This window comes from Ovis canadensis, chromosome 5 (assembly GCF_042477335.2).
Source record: "Ovis canadensis isolate MfBH-ARS-UI-01 breed Bighorn chromosome 5, ARS-UI_OviCan_v2, whole genome shotgun sequence".
NCBI classification, from domain to species: domain Eukaryota; kingdom Metazoa; phylum Chordata; class Mammalia; order Artiodactyla; family Bovidae; genus Ovis; species Ovis canadensis.
The window spans coordinates 25,851,550-25,873,013 of NC_091249.1; the positions used below are offsets into that span (position 1 = coordinate 25,851,550).

The 21,464-nt window shown below is 55.7% G+C and overlaps 2 protein-coding genes across 13 annotated transcripts; one reads left to right on the forward strand and one right to left on the reverse strand.

Moving 5' to 3' along the window:
- The first annotated feature begins 1,282 nt into the window (after positions 1 to 1,282).
- Positions 1,283 to 11,561, forward strand: HOOK2 (hook microtubule tethering protein 2). Of its 11 annotated transcripts, none has more exons than XM_069590930.1 (22): positions 1,283 to 1,450; positions 1,950 to 2,035; positions 2,105 to 2,184; positions 3,112 to 3,162; positions 3,257 to 3,389; positions 3,487 to 3,554; positions 4,042 to 4,104; positions 4,413 to 4,493; positions 4,595 to 4,755; positions 4,841 to 4,981; positions 6,033 to 6,234; positions 6,538 to 6,648; positions 6,758 to 6,845; positions 7,234 to 7,303; positions 8,182 to 8,319; positions 8,415 to 8,502; positions 8,709 to 8,743; positions 10,350 to 10,432; positions 10,522 to 10,622; positions 10,790 to 10,900; positions 10,969 to 11,040; positions 11,139 to 11,561. In XM_069590930.1, exons 6-22 carry the CDS (start codon positions 3,504 to 3,506, stop codon positions 11,286 to 11,288), a joined length of 1,746 nt encoding a protein of 581 aa, XP_069447031.1. In that variant the 5' UTR covers positions 1,283 to 1,450; positions 1,950 to 2,035; positions 2,105 to 2,184; positions 3,112 to 3,162; positions 3,257 to 3,389; positions 3,487 to 3,503; the 3' UTR covers positions 11,289 to 11,561. The 11 variants fall into 11 exon arrangements, with proteins under 11 accessions (XP_069447031.1, XP_069447023.1, XP_069447025.1 ...); XM_069590922.1 differs by having other exon boundaries at positions 2,105 to 2,177; positions 10,519 to 10,622; XM_069590924.1 differs by having other exon boundaries at positions 2,105 to 2,177.
- A 1,614-nt stretch (positions 11,562 to 13,175) lies between these two features.
- Positions 13,176 to 19,113, reverse strand: BEST2 (bestrophin 2). Of its 2 annotated transcripts, none has more exons than XM_069590934.1 (10): positions 18,989 to 19,113; positions 18,073 to 18,325; positions 17,812 to 17,906; positions 16,131 to 16,364; positions 15,894 to 16,048; positions 15,481 to 15,558; positions 15,160 to 15,312; positions 14,992 to 15,072; positions 14,646 to 14,800; positions 13,176 to 14,011 (listed from the first exon to the last, which is right to left on the reverse strand). In XM_069590934.1, the coding sequence occupies exons 2-10, from the start codon at positions 18,222 to 18,224 to the stop codon at positions 13,576 to 13,578; spliced, it is 1,539 nt and encodes a 512-aa protein (XP_069447035.1). In that variant the 5' UTR covers positions 18,225 to 18,325; positions 18,989 to 19,113; the 3' UTR covers positions 13,176 to 13,575. The 2 variants fall into 2 exon arrangements, with proteins under 2 accessions (XP_069447035.1, XP_069447036.1); XM_069590935.1 differs by lacking the exon at positions 18,989 to 19,113 and adding an exon at positions 18,618 to 18,801.
- Positions 19,114 to 21,464: the final 2,351 nt, after the last annotated feature.

Sequence of the window (21,464 nt, forward strand, 5' to 3'; positions counted from 1 at the left end):
GACTCGGGAAGGGGATGTGGGTGTGTAGACGAGCCTTCAAGGTCCCTGCGTGTGTGCGGTCGCGCGTATGAGTGGGCTGTAAGCTGGAGTCTGTGCTAGAGTGATTGTGTTCCTGCGATACTGCGGGAAGGCGGAATGCAGGGAGGGGGTGTTAAGAGGGAAGCTGTTATCATCCTCCCCAAACTGCTGGGGTCGGGCGGGGCGCGGGTAGGGGTCGCCAGAACCAGACTCTAGGCTGCAGGGAGCAGCTCTCCTCCTTTCAGACCTAGACCCACCCCCAAAGCAGAGCCCGCCCCTCCCTCTGGGTACAGCTAATAACCTCTAATTACCACTCATTACCTCTCCCGCCCCGCGGGGGAGGGACTGCAGGGGAACTCAGGCGTCAGAGGACGCCGGCCGGGGCTTTACCCGCCTCCCAGCCCCCTAAGCCGGATCCGCCCAGAACCTCTTTCCTCGCCTGCGCACCGGGAATTACGAGAGCCCTTGCTACCTAGAGTCGTGGAGATTCCAACCAACTATATATTTAAATATCTTAGCGCAGACCTGCATTCTGTAGGCACTCCATAAATAGTGACTGCGAGTTTATTGTTACGTAGTACAGTTAGCACTTTCCTTTTAAGCCTTCTTCACTGCCCAGGGGTCTCAGAGTAGGCCTGTCGTTTCCCCTCTAGGCTGCGTTCCTGCGGTCCGGGCGCCCCCTGGTGGGCCGAGGCGACCAGGCCGGCCCGGTAATGGGTTCTGCGGCGCAGGGCTCAGAGAGGGGAAAGGGCTGGGAAAGCTGAGTGAAGGACGGATCCAGGGTAGGCAAATATGTCTGTTCACTACCCAGAACTAGCTATCCTGCCCTTGACTTAGGACCCGAATCCCCTTGTCTACCCTTGGTCAAGAGTATCAAATCCCCTCCACTGGGAAGAAACTTTAGTGTTCCCTAAGTCCATAGAATATGTTATGGCCTGCCCTTCTCCCGCGCAAAGGCTCCGATCATAATGTGGTTAGACAGCAGAATTTCTTTCAGCTGAAGGGAAGGGACGTGAATGCGCCTGTATAACAGGGTGGGGCAATTCCACCTCGGTTGAAGAAAGACGGCGAGGTCTCCACTACCTCAAAAAGAGCTCGGGGAGGAAAAGGGGCGAGGCCACCCTTGGGATGCGCAAGGTTGGCCCAGACTGACCCCTAGCGGCAGTACAGGCGCCCAAACGGCTTCCCGGATCCAACATGGCGGGTCTGAAGGCCTGAGCTGGAGCCTGGAGGAGATCACGTGTCTGGGGCGGGGCCTGCGCCTAGGGGGCGGGGCGGCGCTCTAGGCCGAGCGGGAGGTCGGGGCTGCTGGCGCTCGCTGTTGGCTGATCTGGACGCCGCTGCGGCGGCGGGGCTGCACGGCCGGGGTCGAATCCGATCGGGAGCCATGAGCATGGACAAGGCCGAACTATGCGGGTCTCTGCTCACCTGGGTAGGTCGGGGGCGGGGCCAGGGACAGGTGTACGCCAACTTGGCTCTGTCCACCCCCTCCGTCCTGGGGCTGGGAGGAGGGGGTCGTCGGCCTGCTAGGTAGTTGGACTCTGGCCTGAGCACCTGCCCCGTCACGTGGCAGTTTTGCTGGAAAGAACAGGTGAGGCCACGCCCCTTTGTGGCTGGGTCTTGTAGAGGGGAGGGCCCAGGTGAGCTGGCCTGGTCACGTGGTGCCTATGGGGACCAGGTGACTTGTGATTCTGCCCTCGCTTGGTTGCGCGGAGTTTGTTGGGCAGCGGTAGAGTGAGGCCACGCCCCCTCTGGTCGGTCCAGGTGAGCAGAGGCCACACCCCCACGGAGCTGGCTTGCTGGAGCAATTGGCCAGCAACTTCCGCCCAACCTTGTGAGGGTCCTGCTGACCGGAAAAATCTGCGAGAGGGGCGTGGTTCCTTGGTCCCCGCCCCTGATTCTGCTTGTTGTACTTTCCTCTCTTTCCTCAGCTGCAGACGTTCAATGTCCCGCCCCCCTGTACCAGCCCCCAGGACCTGAGCAGTGGCCTGGCAGTAGCCTTTGTGCTGAACCAGATGTGAGTGAGGCTGAGAGGGAGGGTCCCAAAGGAGTCCTCCAGCAGCTCATCCCACCTTCTCACCCCCAGAGACCCTTCCTGGTTCAACGAAGCGTGGCTCCAGGGCATTTCAGAGGACCCAGGTCCCAACCGGAGGCTGAAGGTGACAGGTGGTCTCAGGAATGGGGGACAGACTGGTGAAGAGTTGATCAGGGACCGGCCAGTTAGACATATCCTGGGTGATGGACAGGAAGAGGGACAGATGTATGGGGACCAGCTAACTATGTATTTGTTCATTAGTTCTTGTATTAAGCAGGCCTGGGTGTGCAGCAAGGAGTAACACAGACAAAAAACTGCATACACAAGCATTAACATTGACTTCCAATAGCAATTAGCTCTATGAAGCCAATGAAAGCTTGGTCGTGAGAGACAGCCAACTGAGAGTGGGTGGGTGGTTACTCTAGACGGGCTGATCTCCAATGTGAGATTCGGAGGAATGGGATTCCAGACCCCAGGAACAGCAAATGGAAAGGCTGTTGGGAATAAACTTGGTGTGATCGAGGAGTGGATGGCAGGGAGGTTAGAACAGAAAGCAGGGGTGTAGGAATGGTAGATGAGGTCATCAGGGACCTGGCAGGCTGGAGCAGGAGGTAGATTCTATTTTAAGCTGTGTAAAGTCAAGAAAGGATTTTAGTAGAGGAAAGACACAAACCTGGCTGGGGCTTTGAAAAGCTCCCCCTGGCTGTTTGTAGAGGAATGGAGGGAAAGCAGCAAGACTGGAAGCTGTTGTAACCATTCACGTGAAAGATGATGATGGTTAGGGTCAAAGGGTGGTGGGGCAGGTGGTGAGAAGTGACTGGATCTCTGGGACATGTAAGTAATATGGGCAGGTGGAGAAGAAGAGCAGGCAGTCAGACAGGTCAGTGCTAGGAGGGCGGACATTCAGACAGAGAATGGGACCAAACAGGATGAGACGACCAAGGATTAGGAGGTGAGGCAGAGTAGAAGAGGATGAGCTAGACAGGTTCAGGGTGGGGTCTGCCTGGCCCCTTCTGGGGGGCTTTCAGACCCTGGACACAACTCCTTTCCCTCCCCAGGTCAGCAATCTGAAGGCGATTTTACAGAGCCTAGTGGAGTACTCCCAGGATGTGAGTAACTGTAAAGGGACTTAGTAGGTTAGGTTGGGAGGAGGTCGGGGGAAATCCTTGAGCCCCTGATACCTCTTCATCCCCCCATCCCCAGGTCCTGGGGCATCCCATTTTGGAGCAGCACCTTCCAGATGTGAGCCTCATTGGCGAGTTCTCAGACCCAGAAGAGCTTGGCAAGCTGCTTCAGCTGGTTCTGGGCTGTGCCATCAGTTGCGAGAAAAAGCAGGGTATGGGAGGTTAGAGGTGGTCCCTAATGGGAAGACCGGAGAAAACCCTCATTGCCCCTCCGACCCTCGCCTTAGTCTCCCCCACCTTGACCCTCAGAGCACATCCAGAGAATCATGACGCTAGAGGAATCCGTTCAGCATGTGGTGATGGAAGCCATCCAGGAGGTAGGTGGGGGTGCCCACTGTGGCAAGGAGCTTGAGGGGAGGGGACATTTCTAGGGCAGAGGCAGCTGGGCACAGGCTCTGCCCTGGTGAGGCCTGGGCTCTGTGTGGAACTCAGTTGGCCAGATTTCTCTGTCTCATGTGTCTGCCAGCTCCTCCCAGCTCGAAGTCACAACCTACCATGCTAAAAGGGCCAGGCCTCGGGAATTCTCAGGTGGTCCAGTAGTTAGGAGTGAATGCCTCCACTGCCATGGCCTGGGTTCAGTTCCTTCTCTGGATCTAGGATCCTTCACTACTTTGCAGTGAAGCTGGGGGCTGGGGGGAGAAAGGACCAGGACTCCCTGTTTGTTGGACACATGGGGCAGCCTCTGGACTGGGGTTGTTCTGAAAGACGAGGATTCTTAGGCTGGATTGTAGAAACTTCGGAGGCTGCCCTCAGAGGCGCCAGCTCATCTCAGTGTTCTCCCACTGCCCTCTCCCCTTCCTCCAGCTCATGACCAAAGACACCTCTGACTCCCTGTCACCAGAGACATATGGGAACTTTGATAGCCAGGTAAGGGGTGGGGACCTTGTTAAAGTCCGCCCCTATTACTGATTTTCCAGGGCTGCCTAAGGAGGAGGGGCTTGACCTTAAGCCTCTAAACCACTCCCATCCCCCAGGATCCTAGTCTCTTGCCAGGTCCCCAGGGCTCACAAGTTGCCTTTCCTCCAGTCCCCTCAGGTCCCAGCTCTCTGTTAGACCCTGAGGGTTTGTCAGCTCCCTCCGCTCTGTCCCTGGAGATCCCAGTCTGCCTTTCCGCATCTTCCTCCCCGGATCCCTGAGTTTTTTGCTTCTCCCCGTCCCTCCACTCCTCTCATCAGTCCCGCAGGTACTACTTCCTGAGTGAGGAGGCTGATGAGGGGGAAGAGCTGCGGCAGCGCTGTTTGGATCTGGAGCGGCAGGTGGGGCCGAGATGGGGGTTCTCAGGTGCTCCCAGGGTAGGGTTGCCTGCACAGCCTCCCCTCCCAGCTCCAGCTTATCTGTATGCCCTGTCTGCCCGCAGCTGGTTCTCCTGTCAGAGGAGAAGCAGAGCCTGGCTCAGGAAAATTCACTTCTAAGGGAGCGGGTGGGCAGGCCCGAGGATGAGGGCGCCAGCGGCCTCACTGCCAAGAAGCTGCTGCTGCTGCAGACACAGTTGGAGCAGCTGCAGGAAGAGAACTTCAGGTATGGCCAGGCGGGGTCAGGGCCAGCAGACCAGGGGCCTGGGGCAGGTACAGTCGCTTCATGTGACGCTTCTGCCATTCCCCAGGCTGGAGAGCGGCAGGGAGGATGAGCGCATGCGCTGCATGGAGCTGGAGCGGGAGGTTGCAGAGCTGCAGCAGCGGAACCAAGCGCTGACCAGCCTGGCCCAGGAGGCGCAGGCTCTGAAGGATGAGATGGACGAGCTTCGGTGAGTGGCAGGTCCCCACTGCCAGACTGCCCCTCTGACGTCACTGCACCTCTGTAACCCCCAAATTCCTAGTGAGCCCTCACAATGCCCCATAGACTCTAAAGTACTGTCCTGAACACTGCAACACTGTCCTGGAACCCATCATGTCCTCTGGAGAACACCAAAGTCCCTGGATCCATGGTGGCCCCCCAGGACCCCACGATGCAATAACTTTGCCCTTGGTGACACCTCTGACCCCCCATCACATGACTGTCCCTTCTCATGATGCCACAGCATCCCTGAAACCACAAAGTGCATTGTGGGCCCTCATAGTACCCACCCCTGAACCTCAGTGTGCCTTCTGTAGCCTCAAAGAGCTCCCTTGTGATCCCTATGACACCTCTGTATATGTTAAAAGTTCCTAGTGAGCCCCTACCATATCTTCAAGAACCCCATGTTGCTGTGCCTCAAAGATCCCCCATGACCCCTCCATGGCCCCTGCACCCACAATGCCCTTATTGACCCCACAGGCATCTCATGAGCCCAGAGTGTCCAAGGAGGCTCCTCAGACGCTCTGGGCCCCATCATTCCTTCTGTAACCCCAGTCATTTTGTGTCTCCCAGAAAACCCCTGATTTTGGTCTTGGGGTAATCATTGATGTTTGGGCCTTCCCAGGCGGCTCAGTGGTAAAGAATCTGCCTGCCAATGTAGGAGACACATGGGATGTGGGTTCCATCCCTAGGTCGGGAAGATCCCCTGGAGAAGGAAATGGCAACCCACTCCAGTATTCCTGCCTAGAAAAATTGCATGGACAGAGGAGCCATGGGGTCCCAAAGAGTCAGACACGACTGAGCCACCGAGCACAAACACAACCATTGATGTTTAGGTCTTTCTTTATGCTCCCTAATGATCCCCCAACATCACTAGGCCCCGCTGACCCCTGACCTTCGTGAACCAAATGCCCAAGGCTGACCTGACACCATCCCCTGCCCTGAGGGCCTCACATCCAAGCTGAACCCTTGCAGACCCAAGCAGACCCCCACCTCCTCTTCCCACTTGCCCCGGCCCCCAGGCAGTCCTCCGAGCGCGCCGGGCAGCTGGAAGCCACGCTGAACAGCTGCAGGCGCCGCCTGGGCGAGCTGCGGGAGCTTCGGCGGCAGGTGCGGCAGCTGGAGGAGTGCAACGCAGGCCACGCCGAGCGCACACGACAGCTGGAGGAAGAACTGCGCCGGGCCGGATCCCTGCGTGCCCAGCTAGAGGCGCAGCGGCGACAGGTGCGGGTGGGAGCCTGGACCCGGACTAGGGTGGGGGCTCCTCTCGGCTGGCTACTGACTTTGGCCTACCCTCAGCAAAGTGCTGAGCCCTTCCACCCAGAGCGCGCCCCCTCGTTTAGGTAGAGGCCACACCCTCTAGACAGGACAGCTCTGCTCTAGCTTTGCAAGCCCCGCCTTTTCACTTAAGCCCCTCCTCTTCCAAGTTATTTTTCTGCTGGTCCCTCTGGCCCCGCCCTTTCACCCTGTACTCAGTCCCTGTCCCTCCCTCCCAGCCTGTAGTCCTCTCCCCTCGCCTCTGTTCAGGTTCAGGAACTGCAGGGCCAACGGCAAGAGGAGGCCATGAAGGCTGAGAAATGGCTATTTGAGTGCCACAATCTGGAGGAAAAGTATGAGTCGGTGACAAAGGAAAAGGAGGTAAGGCTGAGGTCCTACTGCCCAAGCCCCACCCTGCCCATCAAGGCAAAGCCCATTTCCTAGGAGGCTGATCCTGCCTCGAGTGGCCTGTTGCACCCTGTCCCTCCAGCGCCTGTTGGCAGAGCGGGACTCCCTGCGGGAGGCCAATGAAGAGCTGCGCTGCGCCCAGATGCAGCCTCGGGGGCTGGCCCAGGCCGGTGAGTTGGAGGTTCATCCCAGGGCCTGGGAGAGCGCTGACGTGGAGCCTTACCTGGCCACCTGTGCTGTTAGGGCAAGCAGAAAAGGCAGTGCCCAGGGCTTGTCTAGTTTGGGGTCGTAGAGCGAGGCCATGCTGGAGGGAGTCTCAAGTGGAGAGAGGTGACGTGGGCCAATGGAAAGCAGCAAGAGCTGTCCTTCGGGGCTCTAAGAGGGTGAGCAAAGGCAAACTCAGGCCAAATATCATGGCTCCCTTTCAAGCTGAGTGTGGCGTTTGTGTCAAGTCAGGCATTGGCCAAACTTGAGTCCCCAAAGATGCTTCATCCAAGGATCCTGGGGATGGGGACAGGAACTGTGGCACCACCTGAAGACTTTTCTCACATTCTCCAGACCCCTCACTGGATCCCACCTCACCGGCTGTGGGAAACTTAGCAGCCGAGATCCTACCTGCAGAGCTCAGGTATCCAGGGGTCAGTCACTCAGAGCTCTGGTCCCACTGGAGCCTGCCAGTTCCCACCCTCAACCCCATCCCCAAAGCAGGTACTTAGCACTAGCCAGATCTGCTCAGCTTGGTTCCCAAGTCCTAGCCGAGCTTTTTTTTCCCCGACCCTATGGACTGTAGCCCACCAGGCTTCTCCATCTATGGAATTCTCCAGGCAAGAATACTGGAATTGGTTGCCATTCCCTTCTCCAGGGGAATCTTCCTGACCCAGTGATCCAACCCATTGCAAGCAGATTCTTTACCATCTGAGCCACCAGGGAAGTCCTTTATGCTCACCCACTTCTAATTCTGCTTTTACCTGGCCGGGACTCTAGCCCTGTTGGTGGCTCACCTCACCTCTTTGGGATCCACCCTCAGTGCACCATTTAGGTCCAACTCATTTGTCTCCACTGCCCAGGCAAAAATTCTTTGCCCAGCGCCGCCCACATCAGGTTCTGCCCCCAGGACACAGCCCTGTTCTCAGTGTATTCCCTGCTGGGACCAGTGTCCTGTATCCTGCCCACATGAACTCCCAGTCCAGCTTTCCTCTTTGCAGTGTTTTCCTTTTCCGGAGCCCCATCTCAGTGTTCTAACCCTCTTGTGTAGCCCTGCCCTTCCCCGAATCCACCCCTAGACTGTACTCATGGCTCCGCCCACTTCGTGCCACCCCACCAGCGCTCCACCCACCCACTCCTAGGCTCAGTCCCGGGTATTCTAACCCTACCCCAGGGTCTGACTGGGCCTTTTCCCTGGGCTCTGTCCCTCTCCCGCCCCGTCCGCCCAGTTTCCCTCCTGGAGCCCTGTAGGCCTGAGTGGTGACCCATCTCCAGCCCTGCTTACTCCTTCCCGGTCCGCAGGGAAACACTCCTGCGACTTCAATTGGAGAACAAGCGCCTGTGCCAGCAGGAGGCGGCAGACAGGGAACGGCAGGAGGAGCTGCAGCGCCACCTGGAGGAGGCCAACCGTGCGCGCCACGGCCTGGAGACGCAGCACCGGTGAGGACCCACCCTGCGGAGGGGGGCCTCCCCCTTAAGCTTGGAGGGGGAGTGAGGGAGGGCGCAGGCACTGAGCGGGGCCCCCACCTCCGCAGGCTGAACCAGCAGCAGCTGTCGGAGCTGAGGGCCCAGGTGGAGGACCTTCAGAAGGCCCTGCAGGAGCAGGGGGGCAAGACTGAGGACGTGAGTGCCCACCTCCTCCCTGCCTGGCCCTCTCCTGTGCCCACCACTAACCCTCCTCTCTCTCCCCTCTGCTGCCTGATGCCCCGTGAAGTCCATAGTAAGTACCTTGGGCTCAGAGTGCCACTCCTGACCCTCACCCTCCAAGAAGGTTGGGATCTCTGGACACCTCATCCCCACACTCACCCAGCGCCTCTTCTCTCCTCCAGTCAATCCTGCTGAAGAGGAAGTTGGAGGAACATCTGTGAGTCCGGTGGGGGGAAAGATTGGGGCAAAGTTGTAGGGGATGGATCTGGTGTCCATGGGGAGTTGTTTATGAGGCCAGGAGGTCAGCTGACACTCAGACTAAAGTGTCAGCTCACCTGGGGTCTTATAGACCAAAGGAAGGTGTGTGGACTATTTTGGGGGAACAATTGGGAGTCACTCAGGGAATTTCAGCAAGGTTGTGTGACAAAGTCACACACCTTACTTTTTTGCATTGCTAAAAAAAATAAGCCTTTTTTTTTTTTCATTTTTGAAAATACAGCTCAGCTTGTGGGACCTTAGTTCCCCAACCAAGGATAAAACCTGGGCCCACAGCTGTGAAAGCTCCAAGTCCTAACCACTGGACCGCTAGGGAATTCCCAAAAAATAAAGTTCTTTATTAAAAAGAACTTTCTTAAAGAAAGAAAGAAACTATTTTAGATAGCTATCACAATTATAATTTAAAAACCAAAAGGTAAACCAAGTTATACAGAAATAAAGGGTAAACATCTCAGGCTTCCCTCATTAACTCAGTTTCTGCCCCATTCCACCCCCATTTCTATTAGTTCATTATGGAAATTTTTCTAGAATTTTTAAAGCAAATTCAAATGAATATGAATATAGATTTTTACTCTTATTCCTCATTTACAGAAAAGGTAGTATAATATGTATACTTTGCTTTCCCTACTTAACCAGTTAACTGGGGAAATTTGTATGAATAGATAAAGGGAGACCTTATTATTCATTTCTTGATATAACAGTCTTTGTCAGCTGGGGTTCCATGGGGAAACTGGACCTTACAGAAAATGATTTTCATGACTATTCTCTCAGTTCTGCCAAGACTGGAATGTACCTAATGCCAACCTAGAGCACAGAAAGCTATTTCCTTATAGAGGATGAATACCTGGAGGCATTAGGGCTTAATTCTGTAGAATTCTGGTCTAGAAGGGCTGGCATATAGCATTTTTTTGGTAATATTGTAATTGATTTAGTTCATTCTTTCTAGGCATTTGCAATTTCAATCTGTGCAACAAAGTAAAATCTTACATATGTATCATTTAGCTTGTGTGCAAATATATCACACACACACAAAAAGGAATGGGTGGCTCCCAGGACATATGGGCTTGTAATTTTAGTAGATATAGCCACAGGTTCACTAGTAGATGTTATACCACGTTCCAAGTCCATGATACATGATATTAGTCTCACTTACAGGGATCTTTGGGGTTTTGCCCCAGGTGGCAGAATGCAAACTATTAGCTTGTATTTCCTTTCATCAGAAGAGATTTGCATTCTAGAGAGATCCCTGGCTGCTGGGTGGAGAATGGAACTGAGGAGTTGAGAGTAGAAGGCTGGCAAGGGATGGTGCCTGGACCAGCATGTGGGCTGTGGAATGGAGAGAAGTGGATAGATAGGGGAGGGAGGGCTGGTTCAGGGGCCACCTGATAAGGGTCATGGAGGGTTGTGGCTCTGATGGCTGAAGAGATGGTGGTGCCGGGACATATAGCCCCCAGGCTTGGAGTCAGGCGGAGAGGTCTGCAGGAACACTTCTGGGAAGCAGAGAAACGGGCCGGGAACTGAGGCTGCCTCTGGTTCCCCACCTGCAGGCAGAAGCTGCATGAAGCAGACCTGGAGCTGCAGCGGAAGCGCGAGTACATTGAGGAACTGGAGCCCCCCGCCGACAGCAGCAGTGAGGGGGCGCGGCTCAGCGGCCTGGATGGGTGGGGGGAGCCCCCAAGCTCAGCACAGAGCTTAGGGCCCACCTTGTCCCCCCAGCAGCCCGGCGTATCGAGGAGCTTCAGCACAGCCTGCAAAAGAAGGACGGGGACTTACGGGCCATGGAAGAGCGCTACCGCCGCTATGTGGACAGGGCGCGTGCGGTGAGGATGCTGGGCACCCTTCTGGCCTCCTGCCCTGGCCACTGCTGCCCACCTGGCGACTCTCTGCCTCCTGGCCCCATGCCTATCCTACTGCATCATGCCACAGACTTCTGCATCATGGCCGGTGAGGCCAAGGTCACCTTGACTGTGGCTTTCCCCAACCCTAGGTCATACAGACCCTGGAACCCAAGCAGCAGCCACCTGGGGGGGCTCCCCTAGATCTCCACGCCCTGAGGACACAGCTCCGGGAGCGGGACGTCCGAATTCGGCACCTGGAGGTGGGTGTCCTAACCCCTTCTCACTGCCCCCAGTATATCCAGTCCCTTGACTGTTCCCTCCTTAGCAGATGGACTTTGACAAGAGTCGAAGTCAGCGGGAGCAGGAAGAAAAGCTGCTCATCAGTGCCTGGTACAATATGGTGAGTGCACCATCACCTGCGTGAAGTACTGGAAGCTTGGGGGGTGCTGGTGTCCTGGAGGCTCATCTGACCCCGGTTACGCCTCTCCCTCCCTCCAGGGCATGGCTCTGCAGCAGCGAGCTGGGGAAGAGCGGGCCCCTGCCCATGCCCAGTCGTTCCTGGCACAGCAGCGGCTGGCCACCAACGCTCGCCGTGGACCCCTGGGACGCCTAGCAACCCTGAACATGCGCCCTGCTGACAAGCACTGATGGATCTCAGGATCCTGCCACCTGCCCAGCTTAATCCACCCTGGGCCCAGAATTATGCCTCACTTGGTTGCTTGAGAACCTTGAAGTCACAGTCTCTGCCCCTTTCTCTTCCAGCTGGGACAAGAGTGTAGGAGGCAGGTGGGAGGCAGGAATGGGCCTACCCTTTTAGCAATGTGATTCTTATTCTTGATTTTCTCTCTGGGGTTAGTGAGCTGCCAGGGGATAGAGTGATTTTATATTTGAGAAGAAAAATAATAAAGACTTTTAATCTGACCTGGCTGGACTCTGTGGCACTGAGGGCAGGGGGAGATGGTGGGCAAGGGGCTAAGATCATTGCTTTTAAGAAAAGCCTGGCTTATGTTCTTTGTTGTTGTTTTTGGCTGAGCTGGGTCTTCATTTTGGCACAGGCTTTCTTTAGTTGCAGCGAGTGGGAGCTATTTTTGTTGGGGAGCACAGGCTCTAGGGTGTGTGGGCTCAGTAGTTGTGGCCCAGGGGCTTAGTTGCTCTGCAGTATGAGATCTTAGTTCCTCAACTAGGGATCAAACCCAAGTCTCCTGAATTGCAAGGCAGATTCTTAACCACTGGACCACCAGGGAAGTCCACCTTAGCTTTTATTCTAAGTGAAGTGGGAAACAGAGATGGTTCTGAGCAAAGGAGGCATGTGACCTGATTCAAGCGCTCATAGGCTCCTTTTGGTCCTGTGGGAGGAACAGACTGTGGAGGTGTTAGGGTCAGAGCTGAGAGACCGAGTCACTGTCCATGTGGGTGGTTGGATGATAGTGAGGGCTCTGGCCAGAGTGGGAATCCTAAAGGAATGGGAAATGGTTGGATTCTGGATACAACCGGAAGATTAAGTTGATGGGATTTGCTACTGGGTTGATAAGGAGAAGGGATGAAAGAGAAAGAAAGAAACTGGAGACTCCCCTGGCAGTCCAGTGGTTAACACTGTGCTTCCACTACTGGGGGCCTGGGTTTGATCCCTGGTTGGGGAACTAAGACACCACTTGTAGCTCTGTGTGGCCAAAACATATATATATATATATATATATATTTTTTTTTTTTTTTTTTTTTTAAGGGACTTCTCTAGTGGTCCAGTGGTTAAGAATCCACCTTGCAATTCATGAAACACAGGTTGGATTCCTGGTTAGGGTACTAAGATGCCACATGCTGTAGAGGAACTAAGCCTGCACCAAACCAAAAGATCCTGCATGACCCAACGAAGATCTCGTGTGCCACAACTAAGATCCAATGCAGCCACATAAATAAAAAGTTTTTTTTTTAACAAATAAATTAATTAAAAAAAAAAAAGAAATTGAAGATGACTCCCAGGTTATGTCCTCAGGAAGAACAAAGCTGATAGAAGATGAACAAGTGGCAAGTCGACAGGGAACTGGTTTGGGGAGCATGTTATGTTCAAGGTGCCTATGAGATCCATACATAGAGATGTTGAGTAGACAGGTGGCTCTCTGCATCTAGAGTGTGGGAAGGGACCCTGACTGGACTTCCAAATTCAGGAGTCATCTACATACGATTGATGTAAGACCTAGAACATTGAAGAGGCAGAGGGGTCACTTGCAGAAGCAAGGCTGGCAGAATTCCCTGGCGGTTCTGTGGTTAGGACTTCTCACTCCATTGCAACGGGTCCAGATTTAATCCTGACTGGGGAACTAGGATCCCTGCAACTAAGCTGCAGGGCGTGGCCAAAAATAAATAAAAGGTTGCGGGGAGAAAGCATGGTCCTGGGACCTGTGAATCCTATACTGATGAACTGAATGGGGCCATTTCAGGGAGCAGAATTTGGAAGTAGACAGGACATCATCAAATAATCCTTAAAGCTTACCTAGCATAATGCCTGTCAGGAGTTGGGTTTTTAGAAAAAAGAAAAAAAAAAAACCTACAATTTTATTGAGCACCTATTATGTACCAAACATTTTTAAAGCTGCTTTCATTTCATCCACACAGCTCAGGAGATGGGCACTCACTTATATGTCCAGTCTAAAGAAAGAAGAAAGGCAGGTCGCAGAGATAAAAGCTTCTCACGCAGCGGCCAGTGGCGGGAAGTAGAGCTGGTAGAAAGGCCCAGCTGTTCAAAGAAGCTGGAAGGATATCCCGGCCTCAGTGCAGCCCTCGGCCCACAGGAGGCGCTCCAACGCTCTGTGCCAAACGTAAAGTTGGGGCGCAGGCAGGTAAGAAGGGGGCTGGCCGAGTCCACACGCGGCTTATGCAGACCCAAACTGCTGCAGGCAGGCTTGTTTCCCTGTCCTTGGGAATTCAGGGTCCAAAGGTCTTAGGCTAGACTCTCCTCCTCCTCGCCAATGGGGCTGGGCAGCCAGGGCGGAGCCGGCCCCCGGGTCCCAGGCAACGGCACTACGGTGAAGGGCTCAGCCGGCGCCCTGGGAGCGGGGACAGGGGCAGGCGACTCGGGGCCGGTGGGGGCCTCAGACTCCGGCTCCGGCTGGCCTAAGTGGAGCAGCGGGCCTTCGCAGCCACATTCCGGGACCGCGCCGTCGGGAGCGCCCGCGCACGCGCAGCTAGCAGCCATGGATTCCTCCGACACGCAGCTGTTCTTGCGGCGCAGCAAGGGCACGCGCCGGGCCAGCAGGCCACCTGTGCCCATGCTCGCGCCCACTGGCAGGAGGCGCTGCAGGAAGTCACCGTGTGGTTCGTTCGGCGGCGCGTCCAAGCCGTCCTGACGCTGGAACTGCATGTCCTCCTTGGCCAGCCTGCAGGAGAGACAGAGGATCAGCGCTGCCGCCTCTCCCGTCTTCATCAACAGATATGAGACCGAGGCACGCTACTTTTCGTGCCTCCACCCAACTCATTGTTCCACTTCCCCCAGAAGTCGTGGCTTAACCCCCAGAGCCTGGCCTTATCCTCTGGCTCTGGCTCTGAGCAAACTTAGGCCTTAAAAGGCTTAGTTGGGGCTCTGCCTCCTGTTGCTTCTGGTCTGCCCAATCCTCATAGACTGTAGCCTTTAGTGTCCCGGCCCCAGATCTTGACCCGGATCCCTGACACCTCATCCTAGTTCTATTGACTGTAGCTTTTAGCTCCGAATCTCCAGGGTGTAGCCTTTAGCCCCATTCTAGTCACCCACCGCCCCTTCAATTAGACACAGCCCGCAGTCAGAGGATGAGATGCGTCCAGAGGATGAGATGGTTGGATGGCATCACCAACTCAGTGAGTTTGAGCATGAGTGGGACATGAGTTTGAGCAAACTCCAGGAGACGGTGAAGGACAAGGAAGCCTGTTGTGCTGCAGTTCATGGGGTCCGTAAGAGTTGGACAATACTGAGCGACTGAACGACAACACAGTTATGAGTCCCCACCCAAGAGGCCCTGTCCACCCCCACTGGCTCACGTGATGTCGAAGGTAGAGCCCTGGAAGGAGGGTTGCTGCAGCAGGAAGGCAGTGGCCGCGGTGTAGGGAGCGCGAGCCTCAGCCGCGTCCCAGTACAGGTCCTTCTCCAGCATGGCCAGGTCATCATACATCTCGTCTACAGCCAGCATTGACACCTGCGGGTGAGGATATGCAGGGAAGAGTGAGGCATGGAAAAGCTCTGGCACCACAGGGTGGACCCCTCAGATGGGTAGGAAGGTGGCTATCAAAGAAGGATGGTTCAGGAGTGACGTGTGGAAGTCTTGGCAGGGCTGGGGCCAGGGTCCCTTTAGGAGCCTAGGGATGGTCTCAACTGAGAGAATCTCACCTGGAAGCATCGGTCGATCAAAAAGTTGGTCTCAAAATCATCGTCGTCCTCTCCGAAGGGGTTGATGAGCTGCTCAGCTACCTGAGTGGGGAGAGGGGGGGTAAGCAGGGCCCTGAGAACCCCTGCCCACTACGCTCCTGTAGTCCTGGCCTTGGGACCCCCACCCACCTTGAGCCAACCAGCATAGAAGAAGAACTGCAGCAGGGTGAAGATTGGCACGCACAGGTCCAGGTCATGGTCTTTGTAGCCCTGTGCTGGGTCCAGGAACTGGCGGCCGATGAGGCAAGCCAGGAAGTAGCTGTACACAGCAATGGTCACCACCTGGGTGAGGGACAGAACGGGGTGCCAGTCAGGTCTTGAAAGTCATGGAGAGACCAGAGCTAGGACCACTAGTCACTGTGACAGAGTCTCAGCTAGTCCTTAGTTTTTCCTTGAGACCAATGCTCCAGAGCCTCTGACACAGGATATAAAAAGGCAGAACCAGGTTACCTGGGTGTAGACAAGGGGCACGCTAATCCAGTCATAGTGGAAGAGCATCCCACACTTGCTCCGAAACACATTCAGCTCCTGGTGGGGCAAATATAGGTCATGAGGGGGCTGAAACGTGAGCTCACACATGGGGATTAACTAGGCGGGTTACCTGGAATGGAGGTGAGTGGTCACCTAGTGGGAGGCGGGCATGTGCTTCCAGGGACTAGAGAGTATTTAGTGGTGAGTGTGTACCTGGGGGCATTATTCACCTAGAAACCGCCCCATAGAGATAAGTGTACACCTTGAGGCTCTAGATAAGGGTGTTTGGAATCCGCCCTGTGAAAGGCAAGTTACGATATGACACAACCTCAGGGTGGGTGGGGCACAATTTTTTTTTTTTTTTTTAATGAATGACCACCTGGATAACCCACCTCCAGCAGCAGCTTAAAGGCGCCGTTGTCGCGGATGCGGCCCTCGCGCCGAGCCTGCGCCGCCAGGTTGCAGAACCAGACGCAAGGCACCCAGTACTTGTTGTAGGATGAGTTTAGGTTCTCGAACTTCTTGCGCTCCTCGCGGGTCATAAAACCTGCGCGGGCGAGGTCGGGAGTTATCTGCCCCGGCCGCTTCCCTGCCCCGCCGCCTGCGTCCCGTTTTGGCCAGAGACTCACCTGCTTCCACCACGTGATCTATGGTGGGGAAGCGCTTGAAGACCGCGGTGCTGACCGAGCGCAGGATAAGCACGCCGGAGAGCCCTGCGTAGCGCATGAGCGTGCGTCGGTAGAGGCGGCCGCGCTCATCGCGTCCGTGCACTGTGCCGACCACGACGCACATGAGCGCGTCTGTCAGGGGCATGGATAGGTACTGGTTCCACCAACGGTGCACCACCAGCGTCACGTAGAAGCCTGCGGGAGAGCCGGGGATAGGGGAGAGGTGTTCAGTTGGGAAACTAGGGTCAGGGGGTTGGGAGCCCAGATCAAGGGAAGAGGAGCCGACTTGGGTCTTGCATCAGGACCACGGGGTAACTGGACACCCAGACCATGTGAAGCCACGTGGGCTGGGAACCTGGGGATCTAGCCCTGAGGTTAGAGGTTGGTGCAGGCTGAATCACCCTGGCTGCTTGGATGTCATCTGGGATGGGAGACTAGGATCTCTGTATAGAGGTGAAGGACTTCCCTGGTGGCTCAGACGGTAAAGTGTCTGCCTACAGTGCAGGAGACCAGGGTCCAATCCCTGGGTCGGGAAGATCTCCTGGAGAAGGAAATGGCAACCCACTCCAGTATTCCTGCCTGGAAAATCCCATGGACAGAGGAGCCTGGTAGGCTATAGTCCATGGGGTCGCAAAGAGTCGCACACGACTGAGCGACTTCACTCACTCATAGAAGTGAAGGAGGGCTTCCCAGGTGCCGCTAGTGGTAAAGAATCCGCCTGCCAATTGGATCCCTGGGTGGGGAAGATCTCCAGGAGTAGGAAATGGCTATCCATTTCAGTATTCTCGCCTGGAAAATCCCATGGACAGAGGAGCCTCGTGGGGTACCGTCCGAGGGATCGTAAGAGTCAGACACGACTGAGCACACACATGGAGGTGAAGACATGGAGCCCACAGGTAAGCTGTCACCAAGGCCATAGGGAGCCCCTGAGCCAGGGGTGTGTGAAGGGGTTGGGCACATGACAGGGTCTAAATTAGGAAACCTAGGGCAAGCTGGTCACCCCATCCTTATGGGCCCAGAATGGTGGGAGGAAGGCTGATATTATGCGAAATCATTGAGGACCGGGAGCCGGGACTTGTCAGAGAGATGCCCCTCAGGATGGACTTGAAATGAGGGAGTCCTATGAGATCTTTGGAGGGGGTCCCTGGGATGGCTCAGATGATAAAGAATCTGCCTGCAGTGCAAGAGACCTGGGTTTGATCCCTGGGTCTGGAAGGTCCCTCAGAGAAGAGAATAGCAACCCACTCCAATATTCTTGCCTGGAGAATTCCATGGTCAGAGGAACCTGGTGGGCTATAGTCCATGGGGTCTCAAAGTGTCAGACATGACTGAGTGGCCAACACACACTGGGGATCAGAACATGTGAGGGGAGGCACTGGTAAGCCCATGCAGACACAGATGGGAGTCCCTGAGGTGACCAGGGATAAGCTTGTAGATGACACGGAGCTCTCTCATGGGGGAACTTCAGGGGATACACTGATTAGGTGACCTCCAAGGTCCTGGGAATCGATGCCATACCTGGCGTAAAGGATGCAGAAATGGGGATGTGCGGGGATGGCTTTGAGGAAGGGTCTCAGAAAGCAGGAATGGCTATGGTTTTCTCGGGATGAAGAGAATGGGAAACTCCGGAGCGCGAACCCACCCAGCACGAAGGAGACCGGGATGAGACTGGCGTACCGGTCGCAGTAAAGGACGAGCTTTTCGAAGTAGCGTTTCTGCTCTTCGGTCAGCACGAAGCTGCGAGGGAGAGGGGCACCGGGTCACCGGCGAGACCCCTTCCGCAGCAGCCGGTCTCTCTTCCCGCACCCACTCCGGGGCCACCCTGGAGCCCCTCCCCAGACCTCCCTCAGGCACGGCACTCCCCATCCCCTCCCCACCCTACCCACCCCCGGGGCCGCCTCACCGATAGGCGGCACTCAGCGCCATGTAGAGTCCGAGGAAACAGAGCAGCTCGCGCCACAGAAGTTTATAGATGCTCCCGCGCCACAGCAGCAGCAGCTTCGAGAAGCCGCCGAAGCGCGCGTTCGCCACGCGCGCCGTGTACGTGACGGTCATCGCGGGGCCCGGGCCGGTCGAGCCAAAGGAGAGGGGGCGCTGGATCGGACCTAGGCTTGGGGGCCGAGGAGTGGGGGGCCGGGCCAGGGCCGGGCTGGAGGCTATGGGCGGGGGTGGAGAGGTGCGGGCCCGGCTCAACTCTGCGCGCTGTTCCGCGCCCGACCACCTTACCAGCTCTTGGGTTCCGGCTCTTGATTGGGTTCCCGTCTCCTCCCACCTGCTCTGCCCTACCCTAGCCCCCAGCCCTCCTCTCCAAGGCCCCCTCTTTCAAGTCACTCCCTTCCTTGGACTCCCGGTCCCAGCGTCTTGTATAGACCTTCCCTGGCCCTCTCCGTCTATCCCCCACCCTCAAGACCCTTAGGTTTTATCCCTCTCAGATCCCATACCCCTTACCTGGACGCCATCTACACTTTCCTCTGCTCCCAGAGTCCCGAACCCTTTAGTTTCTAAGTTCCCAGGGCTCCAACTGAGTTTCGTTCCCAATTCTCTTCCCTCAAGTTCCACTTCGACCTTTCCTCTCCTCCTCCCCTAACCCAGTCTGGGCCCATTCTCCGCCCTGCGCTTTCTTTTGAAGTCCTCCAAAGCCTGGCCCCCAAGCCTCCTGGCCCCCAGGCCCCTTCCCACAGTTCCCCTGGCCTCAGACTGGCTCCCTCTGCTGCACAGCAGCCCCAGTCTATCCCCCTCCCACTTAATCGCCCTGGCTCTCCTCCCTCCCCCTGGCCCTGGATCCACCTGGACATTTCCTGTGTCCATTCCTTGCTCACCTTCCACACCCTACCCTGAGGATTCAGATAGATTGTCCCTCGCAGACCAACTTGTCCTCAGGGTTCCCAGTTCCCCCAGGCCTGGGCCCTGCTCACCTGATGGCTGGTTCAGGGACACTTGGGACAAGGACAGGATGGGCTGGGCGGGTGGCTTCAGTGTTGGGTGGGGCTTAAGCCAGATTCTGTGAGGGAGGGGGCTGGGGAGTGGACTTGGGTGGCCCTTCCCTGGCCCTCCCCCCCCCCCCCCCCCCCCCCCCCCCCCCCCCGTCAGTTGCACAGTTACAGCCTAAGAACTTTGTTTGAAGTCTCCTCCGTTTGTTACCTGGGGCGGAGGGTGGAGAATTCACCCTGACCTCCCTAGCCCCTCCCTGTCCTGTCTCCCAGTCAGTCAGTAACTAGCAGGTCCCAGAAACTTTAGCCCTAGAGCTGGAGGAGGGGGCAGGAACCCTGTCTTTACCCGACCCAGTTGTACACACACTGCTCGGTGAAGCTGGGTCACTCGAAACTCACCTGTAAATTAACCATAAAGATGCACATGGAAACATACCATAGATCCAGACACAAATTCAACTTTCCTCAACACAGCCTCCCACAATCACCATGCCCCAGAAAGAAGTTACACAGTCACAGAGATTTCCAGAGTCACACAAGAGAAACTTAGCCGTACCCCACCCCCACTAACATGCAGATATAAAGCCAATGGACCCTAACCCAAATCCACCAGGTTCTCAGCTCTCAGGCACCCACACAGTGCTCCAAACAGCCACCCAGGAACACAGGGCAGAGACCCAAGCACTGAATTCCTTCATAACTGTACTAGGTAATAAAGACACACAAGGTCACACAACCAGCCAAGTGCAGACCACAGCCCAACCCCAGAACACCATCACAAAGGCGACCATCACACAGAGGGAGGTAGCCTACATTTATTCCTGATCTCCCCCATACAAAAACACACCTGTGACCACATGAGTTTGAGCATGCTCTGGGAGTTGGTGATGGACAGGGAAGTCTGGCATGTGGCAGTCCATGGGGTCTCAAAGAGTCGGACATGACCAAGGGACTGAACTGAACTGACCACACATCAGATGTAGGCGCACTAGCCCTCAACACAGCAGCCTACAGTTCTGGGATCAGATCTATGTCTGGTGGTCCCTTAGATTTGCCCATGTTGCAAAGACACATTTGTGCAACACTGACCCCTCCTAATAGTCCCACAGACCCAGAGGGTCACATCCAGGAGTCAAGCCATTATCCCTCATGAAATTCACCTGCATTTATTTGTACATCAATCCATAAGACACACCCTCCCCAACACCCCCTCACTTTGGGTGGTGACAGGCAGGCTCGTACACACACCCTGGGTTGCAGTCACTTTCGTCATTGTCATGAACACACAAGCTTAGGGACACAAAACTTTGTCCCCACACTTGGCACAGATACAGGACACATGTTCTCCCTTCAGAGGCACACCTACACAGGGGGCACTCTAGCCTGGCACAGACAGCCCTCCATCCTCAACTTTGAATGCATAGTCCAGTGTGGGAGGGGCAGAGGCTCAGGGCTTCAGCTCCAAGAGGGGCATCCTGGAGTGCCCCTGACTCTCCAGTCCACCCTAGCTACAGAAGTGCATATAGCTCCACTTGACCCCACCCTGAGGTCTGGCCAGCCAGAACGCTGTGTTCCTAACCCAGCAGGTGTCTGCCCCACCCGGGGTAATTAGGAACCAGCCCGGACTGTCTGTCCTCGGACCCATGCCTCCGCTGTCCAGCTGCTGGACAGCTCATAAAAGAGGGTGAGGGGTGATGCTGCTAGCTAAGGCAACTGGGGAGGGGACAGGCTTCAGGTTGATGGGCTCCATACTCAACCTGGCTTCCCTTGTAGCTCAGCTGGTAAAGAATCCACCTGCAATGCAGGAGACCTGGGTTCAATCTCTGGGTTGGGAAGACCCCCTGAAGAAGAGAAAGGCTACCCACTCCAGGATTCTGGCCTAGAGAATTCCACGGACTGTATAGTCCGTGGGATCGCAGTTGGACATGACTGAGTGACTTTCACTTCATTTCATACCTGACCTGAGGCCCCTATTTCCTTGGCTGTATCCTTACACACAGCTACCAGCACAGCCTTCCCCCACCCCCCACTCCCCCACCCCCGTGCTCATCTCCCGTCCTCCAGCTCTCAGTATCCCCACACACTTTTGACTGCTGGACCCCTGCTGGGGCGGAGGCAGGTTGCCCAGGCTAGTTCACATGCTTACTAATTGTAACAGCGAATATTAACAAACACTCCTTGGAAGGTACATGCCTGGGGCTGTTGTAAAGGCGTTACCTATTTCATCTCTTTGTGTCTTTACACGCAGGAAATGTGAACTTGGTGACTTTGTTATTCCCGCTAAACTGAGGCCCAGATGACAGACAGCCCTTTCATGACACACCTGGGATTTGAATCCCGAGCAGTTTGGTTAGGTTATAAGCAC

Coding starts and splice junctions, on each gene's coding strand:
- BEST2 (XM_069590934.1), bottom strand. CDS start 18,224: ATGACCGTCACGTACACGGCGCGCGTGGCGAACGCGCGCTTCGGCGGC. Junction 15,313..15,480: donor TGCCCCTTGTCTACACCCAG/GTAACCTGGTTC, acceptor TCCCTCACCCAG/GTGGTGACCATTGCTGTGTA. Junction 14,012..14,645: donor GGCTCTACCTTCGACATCAC/GTGAGCCAGTGG, acceptor TCTCTCCTGCAG/GCTGGCCAAGGAGGACATGC.
- HOOK2 (XM_069590933.1), top strand. CDS start 1,406: ATGAGCATGGACAAGGCCGAACTATGCGGGTCTCTGCTCACCTGG. Junction 2,036..2,104: donor GCCTTTGTGCTGAACCAGAT/GTGAGTGAGGCT, acceptor TCTCACCCCCAG/AGACCCTTCCTGGTTCAACG. Junction 6,649..6,757: donor CGGTGACAAAGGAAAAGGAG/GTAAGGCTGAGG, acceptor CTGTCCCTCCAG/CGCCTGTTGGCAGAGCGGGA.